The sequence below is a fragment of the Pyrus communis genome, chromosome 1, assembly GCF_041283825.1.
Source record: "Pyrus communis isolate YQ-2024b chromosome 1, ASM4128382v1, whole genome shotgun sequence".
In the NCBI taxonomy this organism is placed as follows: Eukaryota; Viridiplantae; Streptophyta; class Magnoliopsida; order Rosales; family Rosaceae; genus Pyrus; species Pyrus communis.
This window is the reverse complement of record NC_142565.1, coordinates 18,874,481-18,890,326: the sequence shown is the minus strand read 5'-3', so window position 1 is coordinate 18,890,326 and position 15,846 is coordinate 18,874,481. Positions and strand designations below refer to the sequence as shown.

The following is a 15,846-nucleotide window of genomic DNA, read 5'->3' as shown; positions in this document are numbered from 1 at the left end:
CTCTTTTTGGCATGTGGAGTAAAAAAAAAAAAAAAAAAAAAAAAAAAAAAACACATGAAAATTTAAGGGGAAAGAACGGCCTAATAAGAGGGTAAAGAACATGTGATGGATTAGGTTCACTGTTACAATGGCGTTTTGTCTCAGTAGTACAAGGATATGTGGAAAAAAACTAGCCCATGTCCTTGTATTATTGACAAAGGTCTGAATTTGACAATGTCCTTATACCATGCAAGTCCTCTTCAATAATAACATGGGAAGATACATAGACCTGCACATCTACACACACAAACAGAGTGCACAAATCATGTGTAGAGAGAGAAGCTGAGAGCTCAAGGAGAAGATATTGGAGGATTCAAGCTTTGTCGTGGAGCTAGGATTGAAATTGCAGTCAGTTCTTTTTATGCTTTAAAATTCAATCATTTTGTTATTCAAGTTTATGATGAACTTAATTTCTTTTGCTAGGGCTGGGCTACAATGTAACTTAGCTATGAATACCCAATCTTTTGAAGTTATTAATTCAATCCACCTTTGCATGTTATGTTAGAACTTGCTCTACGTCTTCTACAATTGTACAGAGATAAATACCAAAACAATATACTTTTCATTAACCGCCTTTCTTTCTTTACAAGCCTCTAGTAATACCGACCTCCAACTCCTAACAATCTCCTTAACCTACTATATCTACCGTACAATTGTCAGTCACAGATGATGCCATCTGGCATCCTAACAATACCCCCCCTCAAACACAAACACTTTAACACAACACAACAGAAACTCAACTAATCAGACAATAGCATGAATACAAGGAATTAGATAGAACATGACAACATCAACAGAGTATATCACATTTGCGCATTTTCTAAAAACTTAAGCTTGAGCTCCTGATAGTTTTCCCACGTAGCATCCTGATGCGAGAATTATACGCACACAAATTAAACCCTCTTTTTGTCAAATTGTAGTAAGTATGTAAGTAGGGATCGTTCTGGACCGGGGATTAGGAGAGATTGTTAATCCCTTGGATTTGACTCAAAAACGTAAAAACACAATATAAAACACTAAACTAGACTCAAAGAATACGAAACTAAACACTTAAAACGCTAAAACAAACTGAAAGACTCAAACAACACCCAAAACACTCAACACTGCCTTAAAAACACTTTCTGGGCAGTTTTGAGCACCTTGAGTACTTTGGACGAATTTTGGGAAATAAATTGATTCAAAACACTTAGAAATACAAACTAAGACATTTTCTAACTAAGTTGGACACTAAAGTAAAGGGGGATTAAGGTTTTGACGAAATTAAATTAAATGGACAGATTGCAATTAAAATAGAATGTAAATATGAAATTGATGAAATTGAATGAATGGATGATAGAATAGCTAAGGGGTTCATCTCCATACATGTTACACTTGCATAATAAAACGATTTCCAATTGCATTTCAATAAACCATGAATTCTCAATGCTCCAAGTTAATTAGGTCCGCTTAAATTAACTTTCAGATTTCCCTAGATTCATTGGATTGAATGGAATACGCATTACAACCAAATTATTCCTAATCAAAGTCCCTAACTATGGAATACGCATGATAGAGACATTCAACAAAGATCATTAAGTTCAACGGAAATCATAAACATCGACGAGGCATTCGTTACTATGGAATACGCATGAAACTTATGCCAAGAATTCGTTTAACGTGATTGTTTATAAGCAACCTCCACTACTTGTGAATATAAGTTCGTAACTATTAGGTGAAACTCACTTATATTCTAGCGTCATATTCATGCATGAAAATTAAGCGTGCACTCTCAATAAACATACATAAATAAGTTATCAATCAAACAGTTAAACAAATTGAATCCACAACTTATGAAACGCAATTAGAAGTAATCAAATCAAAATGCAAGCATAAACATATATTTCGAATCCCCCCCTAGCCAAGGGGGGTTTAGTTCCTCATACGTACAAAACAAAGAGAATCAAAGAAACACCTAAACATTCCAACAACTCAAACTTGAATTGTATGAACGTTTCGGCCCTCTTCTCTTCCATTCCTCATTCGTACAAAACAAAGAGTATTGAAATTAAACATTGAAATCAAAGAAACACCTAAACATTCCAACAACTCAAACTTGAATTGTATGAACGTTTAGGCCCTCTTATCTTCCTCTTTGTTGTAGCACAAGGTCTAAGGTGAATTTTGGGGATTATGGATGATGTAGAATGATAGGTTTTGTGGAATGGTGAAGGAAGTGATGGTGTTTGGATTGGTAGGGAAACTCACGGCCAAGGATTGGTGTTTTTGGTGAATTTCTGAATATGGAAGAGTGAATGAGAATGTGGCTGCAATGGATGCTTATTTATAGGTGAAGAAGAGGGAACATGACAGCTAGGAACTTGGTGGAAAGCTGGAATGGTGATGGGAGATGCATGTGGCTGATTTATGCATGTGATTAAAGGGTGGGAGTGCATGTGCTTTGACAGAAATGAAAGGGAATGCACGGCATGGTTGGAGAATGAATGTGTGATGGTGTGATTGAATATGTGGCTGCATGTGGATTAAAGGGGTGTGAATGATTATGGGATGCTGGAAATCTGGAGTGGAGGTGGGTTATGCACAGCATTAAGTGGAGTGAAATGATTGAATGTTTAATGGTTGCATGTGGTTGATTTATTTGAAGGGAGTGCATGTGGATTAAAGGGGGAATGCATGTGGGTTGGAAATGCATGTGGGAATGGCTGGAATGAAGGGAAAGTCACGGCACAAAGGTGGAATTTTCTGCAATGGCTGAATGGTTGAATGATTATGGGTGCATGTGGGTGGAAATGCATGTGGGAATGCATGTGCAAAACAGCTAGGGTGAGATTGAATGTGTGAATGATGGCAGATTGTGTATGTGAATGATTAGGGTGAATGTGCATGTGCTTTGACAGCTAGGTTGAATAAATTAAAGGGAGTGCATGTGGATGCAAGGTGTGAATGATTATGAGTGCATGTGCAATGTTTTAAAGGATGGAATGCATGTGAATATGCTGGAAATCTGATGGGAACTCACGACATTGATGGAAATGAATGATTAAATGTGCATGGCTGCATGTGATGAAGTGGTGATGAATGTGAATGTGGTTGAATGATTAAGTGGCTGAATTAAAGAATGGGATGCATGGCTAAGGATATAGGAAAGGTTTAAATGTCCTAGAACTAAAGGGAACAAGGTTCCAATACTTTGGTCTTCAATTAGGTCTTCAATTTCGTCCAACACTTTGGCTCCAAGCATAAGCTATCCATCCTTAGCCCAAAAGTGCTCCAAAAGTCTCCAAAATGCATCTTTTTGCTCCTTTAGCCCTTTGGACCTACAAACACACGAAAATAGCTTAAAGTACTAAAATTACTAAGTACTAGCAACATAAATGCAAGAAAACAAGCAAACTAAGGCGCATAAATATGCTCCTATCAAATTCCCCCACACTTAGCTTTTGCTAGTCCTCGAGCAAAACAAAACAAAAGAAACCAAAAACAAAACGACACTGAACAAGTAAAACACAACCTAAACCTTCCAACAATCGTCTCAGGGATTTTCAATGCACATGACAAGTTAAAAATCATTATTCCCACAGATTTTAGCCATCTTTACACTTAAGTACATTCTTAATCATAGTCACCACATACTAGTTCACAATTAAGCATTTAAAACACATTTCGAATGTAGTAACATGCCTTAGAGAATTTCCTCAATTCCTTACTAGAATGCACTCTATTTTCACACAGATTTTCTGACTACACGCCCTACACTAGTTATATGTGAGAGATTGATGTAAACATGAAAGACTAGTATCTCACATATGTTATAATAAAGAAAGCATTTTCTGGAGTTAATTAGCATGTTTAGATATGATCTCATGAATGGAATGCTTCTACTTAGATGCGAGAACCAGTGACACCATAAGCTCATACCAAGTTCAAACTCCACAAATTGAAACACATAACACTCAAGATAGAAGTTGAGGGTTGTAACGGGGCTAAGGGTGTTTGGATAACAAAGAAGGAATATGGAAAACAAAGGTTCTTAAAGCAATAGTGAGCAAAGTATTGAATTAGGCACTTAGAATTCCCTTTAGAACGCAGAAGTCAACTTTGATCACTCAAGGGGGAATCACACAAAACTTAGGGCCATATTCAACTTTTTGGACCCTTTCTTCAACCATCAACGCTCGTGAGTTCATTCTTACTTATTTTCACTCATTTTCTTTCTTTTCTTCTTCTTTTTCTTTTGAATCTCAAAACATACATATAAACGTAAGAACAAACTTTTACTCCCCCACACTCATTTTCTTGCATAATGTAACTCAAAAGGAATTCATTTAAGTCATGCTCACTATACTTCAAGAACAAGGGTATAGGAAAGTCCTACTCTAGGCTAGGTAAGGGGTGATGTGGTTAGCAAAGAAAATAGGCTAAACGAGGCTCAACGGGGTTAAAACTAATATATACGAAATATGGGAAGTAAGGCTATTTGGCTATGGTGGCAACTACACAACTTCATCTTGATATATATTATGCAATTCAATGTCATGCTTTGAATGAAACGGATATAAGTTCTAGTATTTAGTTCTATCATGATACAATTGCATTCTAAGTAGCAACCAAGCAAGGAATAATGAGATCATGCAACAACTTTAGAAAACAAAGAATCACAGAATATAACTCTCCAAAGAAGGTAATGGCTCGAGTCTCACAGGGTTGTAGCGTTTGTTTGAGTTCCTTCCTTCAAGCATGTTAAAAAAAACGAATTTTTCTTTTATGATTGCATGTGAAGTCATACATTATAACCATAACCAAGCATATACCAAGAGTAAATCAAACTTTTCTCTATGTTTATAACTCTTTTTAACAGTCATGCAATTACAAACCAAATCCTTATCATTGTGTTGGAAGGTACCCTAAGACACAAACACACAAAAACGACTCAAAACACTTTTTTTAGGCTTTTCAAAACATGTTTTTCAAATTTTTATGTGATTTTCGGAGTTATAAAAACAAAACATACTAAAACACTCTAAAACAACTTAAAAACACCTTAAAACAGCAAAGAACAACATTTGAAGTTATGGGTGATAAAATCCCACGAATTTGCATTAACAACATTAGTTACCCCCCCCACACTTAAATCAAACATTGTCCTCAATGTTTCAAGCATAGACTCGCACAAATAACAAACAAACAAACAAAACAACATCTAACAACCTAACATGGCAGAAACAAAATCAACAACAAAGAGAAGAGTTTAGGAACGCAAATCTGGAATTGGAGTGCTTTCTCGGTCTTCTTTTGTTGAATGCATGGGTTGATCTTGGTGATTCCACAGGCTTAATCTTGAACTGGTTTCCTCCCATCGTTGATTTTCCTTTGTGCTACTCTTGAACTGGGCAGCAGGATTCTTTTGGTCTCCCTCGAAGGTCTGAGCTTACCCCTTTTATCTGTTTCTTTGTTCAATCTTTGCAGAAGTGGTCCCTTCTCTGGAAGTGTATCAACCGTTGAAGATGACTACTTGAGAGCAACGCTAGGTAAGCAACCAGGAATAGATTCCAGGCAACCACGAATAGATTCCAGGCAGTCGGAACCAGATCGGAAGACTGACTCCAAGTGTCGGCTGATTGCTTCTTTCACTTTGCCATGCGAGTAAGAACAAGGACAAAGAAAAGGACAGGGAAAGAGCATGATATGAGATACTTTTGCTTTTGACCTTGATGATATGAGATACCTTTGCTTTTGAAGAAGCGGTGAATGAATCAGCACATGCTTCAATCTATCGTTTCCTCCTGGGTCATCTGTACTCCAGGCATCTGGTATCATCTTTGGGGAAGAAGAAAAAAATGAGTATTTCGAAAGGCTTTGCTGGGAGTGCGCCCTCAGAGGTGAGAAAGAGTTGGGCATTTTCTTCAGGTCTGCCTTGCCATAAGAGATGAAGGTCGACATATATAGGGATTTCTCAATTGCAAGTGGTGGTACTGTTCTTTTACCCTTGTCGACAAACGTCTCTTCGATATCTGAAAGACGCCTCTTCGATTTCTGAACGACGCCTCTTCGATTTCTGAACGAGCGCCACTTTTGACAAAGTTGCACACGTTTTCTGAAAAGCAGAGAAAGCGTCGCCGAACTTTGCGCTTATCGGCTAAAGATGTGTAGTTGCGATGATGGCCTCCACGTGTTTTCGACTTTGTCAGATATCTTTTGACAAAGTTGAACGCGTTTTCTGAAAAGCCGCGAACGCGTCGCCGAACTTCACGCAGGAAAATCCAGATTTTTGAATCGGTGGTCGCGGCGCCTTGGCTTTTTATAGAGATATCGATCACCTCCAACATACACACTCTGAAGATTTCCCATTCTTGAAAATCGACTCCGGCCCTTTGAGAATTAACTTCATCCACCCCTTCTCTCTGAACACCTTTGAAAAATGACTAACTCATCGAACCTTTGCTTAGATTTGAGTCTCAGCAGCGATCCGGTTGCGCCCCGTCAAGGTAATGTATGGCGCCCTTCTTTTTTATCTTCTAACGGTCCTCTTACAGGTGAAGACTCCATGATGACGGATGCAACAACAGCTACGATAGTAGCTAGAAACCTCCTCACTCCTAAGGATAGTAGGCTGCTTTCAGGACGGTCCGATGAGTTGGCCGTTCAAGAGTCCCTCGCTCTCAGCGTTCAGTGTGCAGGCTCTGTGTCCAACATGGGCAAACGCCTACTTGCTCGCTCCCGTTAGGTTGAATCGTTGATGGCAGAGGTGGAAAGTCTCAAGCAAGAGATCAAGCAGCTGAAGTATGAGAATAGAAGTTTGCACGTGCTTGCAATCAACTATTCGACGGGCATGAAGAGGAAGCTTGATGAGCTGCAAGAGTCTGAAGGTCGGATTCAAAGTGACCGTCAAAGGTTTTCGGCTTTCCTCCAGAGGCACCTTTTTCCTGGGTCGTCCAGCGTTTCGCCAAGTATTGAGGCCTCGAATGCTCTATCTTCGATGCCTTCCGCCACGATGCCTTCCTCTCCGATGCCTTCCGCTCCGATGCCTTTCGCCCCGATGCCTTCCGTTCCGAGAGTTTTGCCACGTAGTGGGTCTTCACGTAAACAACCTTTGTGAAGGCTCCTTCTTTCTCGTTGTTGTTGATATTATTAATTTTTTTTTTTTTTTCAACATGCTTTGTTTTATTCAGTGCATTGGGTTGCCTCCCAAGTAGTGCTTTCTTTTACGTCTTGCAGCCGGACGAAGAACCCAATCACTCCAGGAAATGTTCACGAATCGGATGAGAACTCCGAGTCATAAACTAGTACCTAGAACAAGAAACAAAACAAGATTAAGAATCTGGAATAAAATAAAAACAAACGAAAATAAAACAATCCAAGGGATTAGCAAAGTTGCTAATCCCCGGCAACGGCGCCAAAATTTGATGCGAGAATTATACGCACACAAATTAAACCCTCTTTTTGTCAAATTGTAGTAAGTATGTAAGTAGGGATCGTTCTGGACCGGGGATTAGGAGGGATTGTTAATCACTTGGATTTGACTAAAAAACGTAAAAACACAATATAAAACACTAAACTAGACTCAAAGAATACGAAACTAAACACTTAAAACGCTAAAACAAACCGAAAGACTCAAACAACACCCAAAACACTCAAAACTGCCTTAAAAACACTTTCTGGGCAGTTTTGAGCACCTTGAGTACTTTGGACGAATTTTGGGAAATAAATTGATTCAAAACACTTAGAAATACAAACTAAGACATTTTCTAACTAAGTTGGACACTAAAGTAAAGGGGGATTAAGGTTTTGACGAAATTAAATTAAATGGACAGATTGCAATTAAAATAGAATGTAAATATGAAATTGATGAAATGGAATGAATGGATGATAGAATAGCTAAGGGGTTCATCTCCATACATGTTACACTTGCATAATAAAACGATTTCCAATTGCATTTCAATAAACCATGAATTCTCAATGCTCCAAGTTAATTAGGTCCGCTTAAATTAACTTTCAGATTTCCCTAGATTCATTGGATTGAATGGAATACGCATTACAACCAAATTATTCCTAATCAAAGTCCCTAACTATGGAATACGCATGATAGAGACATTCAACAAAGATCATTAAGTTCAACGGAAATCATAAACATCGACGAGGCATTCGTTACTATGGAATACGCATGAAACTTATGCCAAGAATTCGTTTAACGCGATTGTTTATAAGCAACCTCCACTACTTGTGAATATAAGTTCGTAACTATTAGGTGAAACTCACTTATATTCTAGCGTCATATTCATGCATGAAAATTAAGCGTGCACTCTCAATAAACATACATAAATAAGTTATCAATCAAACAGTTAAACAAATTGAATCCACAACTTATGAAACGCAATTAGAAGTAATCAAATCAAAATGCAAGCATAAACATATATTTCGAATCCCCCCCTAGCCAAGGGGGGTTTAGTTCCTCATACGTACAAAACAAAGAGAATCAAAGAAACACCTAAACATTCCAACAACTCAAACTTGAATTGTATGAACGTTTCGGCCCTCTTCTCTTCCATTCCTAATTCGTACAAAACAAAGAGTATTGAAATTAAACATTGAAATCAAAGAAACACCTAAACATTCCAACAACTCAAACTTGAATTGTATGAACGTTTAGGCCCTCTTATCTTCCTCTTTGTTGTAGCACAAGGTCTAAGGTGAATTTTGGGGATTATGGATGATGTAGAATGATAGGTTTTGTGGAATGGTGAAGGAAGTGATGGTGTTTGGATTGGTAGGGAAACTCACGGCCAAGGATTGGTGTTTTTGGTGAATTTCTGAATATGGAAGAGTGAATGAGAATGTGGCTGCAATGGATGCTTATTTATAGGTGAAGAAGAGGGAACATGACAGCTAGGAACTTGGTGGAAAGCTGGAATGGTGATGGGAGATGCATGTGGCTGATTTATGCATGTGATTAAAGGGTGGGAGTGCATGTGCTTTGACAGAAATGAAAGGGAATGCACGGCATGGTTGGAGAATGAATGTGTGATGGTGTGATTGAATATGTGGCTGCATGTGGATTAAAGGGGTGTGAATGATTATGGGATGCTGGAAATCTAGAGTGGAGGTGGGTTATGCACGGCATTAAGTGGAGTGAAATGATTGAATGTTTAATGGTTGCATGTGGCTGATTTATTTGAAGGGAGTGCATGTGGATTAAAGGGGGAATGCATGTGGGTTGGAAATGCATGTGGGAATGGCTGGAATGAAGGGAAAGTCACGGCACAAAGGTGGAATTTTCTGCAATGGCTGAATGGTTGAATGATTATGGGTGCATGTGGGTGGAAATGCATGTGGTAATGCATGTGCAAAACAGCTAGGGTGAGATTGAATGTGTGAATGATGGCAGATTGTGTATGTGAATGATTAGGGTGAATGTGCATGTGCTTTGACAGCTAGGTTGAATAAATTAAAGGGAGTGCATGTGGATGCAAGGTGTGAATGATTATGAGTGCATGTGCAATGTTTTAAAGGATGGAATGCATGTGAATATGCTGGAAATCTGATGGGAACTCACGACATTGATGTAAATGAATGATTAAATGTGCATGGCTGCATGTGATGAAGTGGTGATGAATGTGAATGTGGTTGAATGATTAAGTGGCTGAATTAAAGAATGGGATGCATGGCTAAGGATATAGGAAAAGTTTAAATGTCCTAGAACTAAAGGGAACAAGGTTCCAATACTTTGGTCTTCAATTAGGTCTTCAATTTCGTCCAACACTTTGGCTCCAAGCATAAGCTATCCATCCTTAGCCCAAAAGTGCTCCAAAAGTCTCCAAAATGCATCTTTTTGCTCCTTTAGCCCTTTGGACCTACAAACACACGAAAATAGCTTAAAGTACTAAAATTACTAAGTACTAGCAACATAAATGCAAGAAAACAAGCAAACTAAGGCGCATAAATATGCTCCTATCACATCCTCCTTGGAGTGGTTGTCCCAATGCACCAGAACTTCAATCACTGCAGAATTATGTATTTTCACCAATCTTCGGTCTAATATTGCTAGTGGCACATCCTGAAGAATACCTGAATCTGTGATAACAGGCAATGGAACAATAGGTTGGATATTCGAACCCAAATTTTTCTTGAGACAAGAGACATGGAACACAAGGTGAAGTTTAGAATGATCTGGTAACTTGAGTTTATAAGCCACGGGACCAACTTTGGACAAAATTTGAAATGGACCATAATATCGTGGATGAAGTTTATGAAAAGGGTGGGAAGCCAGGGACAATTGCTGGTATGGAACCAATCTCAGATAAACTGAATCTCCTACTTCAAATACCCTTTCAAACATCTTTTTATTAGCTTGAGCCTTCATTCGACATTGAGTAGCTTCGAGATTGCTTTTGAGTAAGGACAAGATTCGATCCTTTTCTTTCAAGGCTTGGTCCACAGAATCTACCTTAGTGGTGCCAGTTTCATAAGCATGCACTGTTGGTAGAGCTTGGCCATACACAATCTCAAATGGAGTCATCTTGGTTGCAGAATGAAAACTTGTATTGAATGACCACTCTACCCAAGGAAGCCAGGAAACCCATTTCTTTGGTTGCAGGTGATGCATTACGAATGTGACACACAAATTAAACCCTATTTGTGACAATTGTAGTAATGATGTAAGTAGAGATCGTTCTAACCGGGGATTAACTAGGGGTGCTAAACACTTTAAACTGACTCAAATAAATAAAACTAACCTTTAAAGCACTTAACTCACTTAAAAAAAACTCAAAACAAGTTCACTAGACTCAAAATAAGCTAAAAACACTCAAAACTGCCTAAAAACACAAACTGGGCAGTTTTGAGCCTAAACACAAACTTGGACGAAAATTGGTTCTAACTTGACTCAAAACTCTTAAAAACACAATCTAAAACAAAATTGAACCAATTAGACACTCTAAGACAATTGGGGATTTGGCTTTGGATGAAAATCAAACAAACAAAACAAGAATGTAAACTAGGCAAATTTGGACGAATTTGAAGGTGTTTGTGACTCCAAATACTTAAAAACACAAAATAAGACAGATTGTAATGACTAAGACTTAACAAAATATGGGGGGATTGTATTTGGAGGAAATTAAATTAAATGGACAGATTGTAAAGAAACAGATTGTAAAACGAATTGTGATGAATCAATGGATGATGGAATAGCTAAGGGGTTCTTCTCCACACATGAAATATATGCAATGTAAATCAATTTCCAATTATCAATTCAATAAGTTATGAACCTCGACACTCCAAGTTAATTAGGTCCGCTTAAATTAACCTTCAGATTTCCCTAGAATCATTGAATTGGATGAATATGCATCGCAAACAAATTATTCCTAACAAGTTCTCTATATGAATAGCATGATAAAGACACAAGTTAGAATCATTATGTTCTTTGGAAATCATAAGCATCGACAAGGCATTTGTAACTATGAAAAACATGATACTCTTGCCAGGAATCTACTTAACACGATCGTGACTAGCGACCTTCACTACTTGTGGATATAAATTCATAACAATTAGGTGAAACAAACTTATATCCTAGTACCAAATTCAAGCATGCAAATTAAGCGTGCACTTTCAATCAACATACAAGAATAAGTTCTAAATCAAACAGTTACGCAAATTGTATTCACGACTTATGCAACGATAACTGGAAGTAATCAACTTATTTCACATATATAATCATGGTTTCGAATACACCCTTAGCCAAAACGAATTTAGCCGATTATTCTCCAAGCAAAACAAAGATTACATGAATTAGACATTGAAATATAAGAGAGAATACACCTAAAATTGTTCAACAACTCAGAATGAAGAGCCAAACAATTGAGTGAATCTGTCTCCTTTCATTTGCTTGCGGCAGATTGGATGGTAGTGGTTTCTGGGCTGTTTTGATGATGTAGAATGGATTTTGGGGTGGTTAGAGGCACGGCAAGGGGTGCAGGTTGGGTGTGGATGAGTGTTTGATGGTTGGAAGGTGGTGGAGAACTCGGCAAAGAGGGTGGAAGAAGGTGGTGCGGCTGGTTGTGTTTCTGGAGTGCAGATTTGTGTTTTGGGATGAATGGATGTGTGTGGGAGTGAATGGACGAATTTCTGTGGTGAATGATACTCTAGGGTTCGGCCAAGGGCTGATTAAATGTGTTTTGGGAAGTTAAAAACATACCTAATTAAGTTATGATTCAGATTTCCTAGTCTAAATAGAAAAGGTAAGTGAATAAAGTCCAAATAAACTCAGAAAAAGGGGATGCACGAATTTAAGCAAATAAGGAATGTCCTTGCCTTGCAAGGAATCAGAAATTAAACCCCTTGCACAGCAAGGAAAGGGAATTTAAGGTAAGAAACGAAATTGGTGCAAAAGAAGGAAGGAAAAGTCAATTCCTTGCAAGAAATCAGAAATTAGGACTTTAGGGAAAGTTTTAGAACTAGGAAAGTGAATTAAACTAGGAAATAAGAATTTGAAATCTGGAAACACAAGGGGAGGTGCGGCATAAAGTTTAGGGAAAGGTAAGGCACCAAACAAGAGGTGTTAGAATAAGGGAAAGGTCCTAACACATATGAAAAATAGGGAAGTTTGCACAAAGAAAGGGAAACCACCTTCTTTGCACGGCAAGGAAGGGAAAATTTGCAAAGAAGCTTTGTTTGTTGTCCAAGGGTGCTCTGGAGCCATCTTAAGTGCTAAAACTTAAAGCGTTCTTGATTTAGGAAAGGTCAACCAAAATTGGAAACCTTGGCTTAACTTTCCTACTTCAAGTAGGAATCCTTGTGTGATTAGGAATCCTCGTCCAACTAGGAATCCTTATGTGAGTGGGAAGCCTCCTTCAATATGGAAACCTTCTCGTAATTGGAATCCTTGTCGTAGTAGGAATCCTTGCGACATCAACTCTTCAATTTCGTCCATTCCTTTTGCTCCAAGCATAAGCTATCCAATTTGTGCCAAAAAGTGCTCCAAAAGGCTCCAAAATGCATCCTTTCGCCAAATACGTCTTATGAACCTGAAAACACACAAAAGAAGCTTAAAGAACTAAAATAACTAAGAACTAATAACATAAATGTACGAAACACAAGCAAACTAAGTCGCATAAATATGCTCCTATCAGCAGGCTACAAAAGCATCTTAAATATGTTTCAAGACATCGATTCACAACCTTAGTTTGACCATCTGTTTGAGGATGGTAACCAGAACTGAAACACAAGGAAGACCCTTGAAGATGAAAGAACTCATTCCAAAATTTGCTTAAGAAAACCGAATCTCGATCACTAACTATGGAATTAGGCATGCCATGGAGTTTGAAAATGTTGTCAACAAAGAGATGAGCAATCGTGGATGCAAAATAAGGATGACCAACAACAATGAAATGAGCATATTTGGACAATCGATCCACAACAACCCAAATTACAGATTTACCTCTACATGGAGGGAGGCTCACAATGAAATCCCTGGATATGTCAGTCCAAATCTTGGTGGGTATAGGTACAGGATGCAGCAATCCAGGAGGAGACAAAGTCTCATATTTGTTTTGTTGGCATATTGAACAGCAAGCTATGATGTCCTTCACAAACTTCTTCATTCCTTCCTAATAAAAGCATATGGAAATCCTCTTCTATGTCTTCAAAAAACCCTCATGACCAGCAATGGGTGTAGAATGGTTCTCAGTGAACACCTTGCTCCTCCAGTGACTAGTAGGACTAAGAACAATTCGGTTCTTGTATTTAAGAAGACCATTATCCACTTGAAACTTCAAGGTAGCCACTGTGATAGCACTGTCATCTGTAGACATCAGGTTTTGAATTTTTGATAGTATCCAAGGATCCTTCTCTATATCTCTTCTCAGTTCATCTAACCACTGAGAATAGGGATAAGAAATAGCCAACATTTCCATTGCAGTGAGTAATTGATCATCAGAATTGGAAACATTCAAAGGAAATCTTGACAAGGCATCAACTTGATTATTACCACCTTGTTTGAATTGAATTTCATAATCAAACCCAAGTAGTTTGGTAACCCACTTCTGTTGAAACGGAGTATTGGCTTGACCTTAAAGGAAATATTTCAAACTGTGGTGATCAATTTGAATGATGAAGTGGTTTCCCACTAAATAAGACTGCCACTTGTGAATGGCATGCAAAATTGCCAACATTTCCCTCTCATATGTAGATAACACCTGATTTCTTGGACAAAGCGCTTTATTAGTGAAAGCAATTGGTTTTCCTTCCTGTTGGAGCACAACACCAATACCATGACCTAAAGCATTAGTTTCGATCACAAAAGGCTTAGAAAAATCGGGTAATGCTAAAACTTGAGGAGATAGCATTGCTTCCTTAAGAGTATTAAAAGCTGTAGTGGTTGCATCAGACTAATGAAAACTGTCCTTGCGTGTTAAAGCAGTCAATGGACTTATGATCTTGCCAAAATGAGGAATAAATTTCCTATAGTACCCTGTTAATCCCAAGAACCCTCTCAAAGCTTTCACAGACTTAGGAATAGGCCATTTGGCTATAGAGTCTAGTTTAGTAGGATTAGCAGATACACCATCCTTGGAAACAATATGCCCGAGATTTTCGACTTGTGACTGACCAAATGCACACTTGGATTGTTTCACAAACAGATTATGCTCCTTTAATGTCTCGAAAACTACTTGTAAATGATCCAAATGCAATTGCCAAGATGGGCTGTGGACCAGTATATCGTCGAAGAAGACAAGAATAAATTTCCTCAAATATGGTCGAAAGATGTCATTCATAAGGCATTAAAAAGTGGCAGGAGCATTAGTTAAGCCGAATGGCATGACTAAGAACTTGTAATGACCATCAAAGGTCCTGAATGCTGTCTTTTCAACATCATCAAGATGCATTCTAATCTAATGATATCCTGCCCTCAAGTCCAACTTTGAAAAATATTGTGCACCACATAACTCATCTAACAATTCATCAATAAGTGGAATAGGAAACTTATCTTTAATGGTGATGCAGTTAAGACCTCTGTAGTCCATGCACATACGCCAAGTTCCCTTTTTTTTCCTCACTAAGATCACTGGAGAATGTGACGTTGGAGAATGTGATCCACATGCGCCAATTTCACTTTCTTGGACTCGTCGATGTTGAAGAAATAAGAGGGATCTTAGTGATCTTATGCAGAATGTTTATAGTGATCTTAGGGATCATAGTGATCTTATGCGACGTTGGAGAATGTGATGTGGAATAAGCTTCCCTCTTTATGCTATAACTTTGGGAGGATGTGATGTTGTACTTGGAGTGCAATGGCTTAGAACCTTAGGTCCTATATTGTGGGATTTCGATAAGTTGTATATGCAATTCACAAGGCATTCTCAAACATTTTGTATCACTAGACCAACGGTATCTCAGGAACATCTCCAGGATATTTCTGCATTGCAGATGCAGAAACTACTGCATCAGGAATCAACAGTGGGGGCAGTTTTGTTCCATATTGAATTCGAGGAAGTGGGGTTATTCCAAATAGATGCAGCATAGATAGACAAGCATACTCAAAATCTCACACAGTTTCAACAACAACTACATAATTTGCTGAAAAAATACGAGATGGTCTTTCAAACTCCCAAGTCCTTGCCACCTCACAGAATTCAGGACCACATAATTCCACTTATTTAGGGTAGCAAACCTCCAAATAGTCGACCCTATAGATATGGACCGGTTCAAAAAGTTGAGATTGAGAAATGTGTTGCTGAATTATTGGAAGCAGGTTTTATAAGAGTGAGCAACAGCCCGTATTCTTCTCGAGTGATCTTAGTGAGGAAAAAAGAGGAAACT

General features: G+C 38.3%; 1 protein-coding gene across 1 annotated transcript; it reads right to left on the bottom strand.

Moving 5' to 3' along the window:
- Window positions 1-13,661: 13,661 nt before the first annotated feature.
- LOC148699311 (uncharacterized) lies at window positions 13,662-14,372 on the bottom strand. Its single transcript, XM_088696187.1, has 2 exons — window positions 14,223-14,372; window positions 13,662-14,069 (listed from the first exon to the last, which is right to left on the bottom strand). The coding sequence occupies exons 1-2, from the start codon at window positions 14,370-14,372 to the stop codon at window positions 13,662-13,664; spliced, it is 558 nt and encodes a 185-aa protein (XP_088552313.1).
- Between the last annotated feature and the right edge of the window lie 1,474 nt (window positions 14,373-15,846).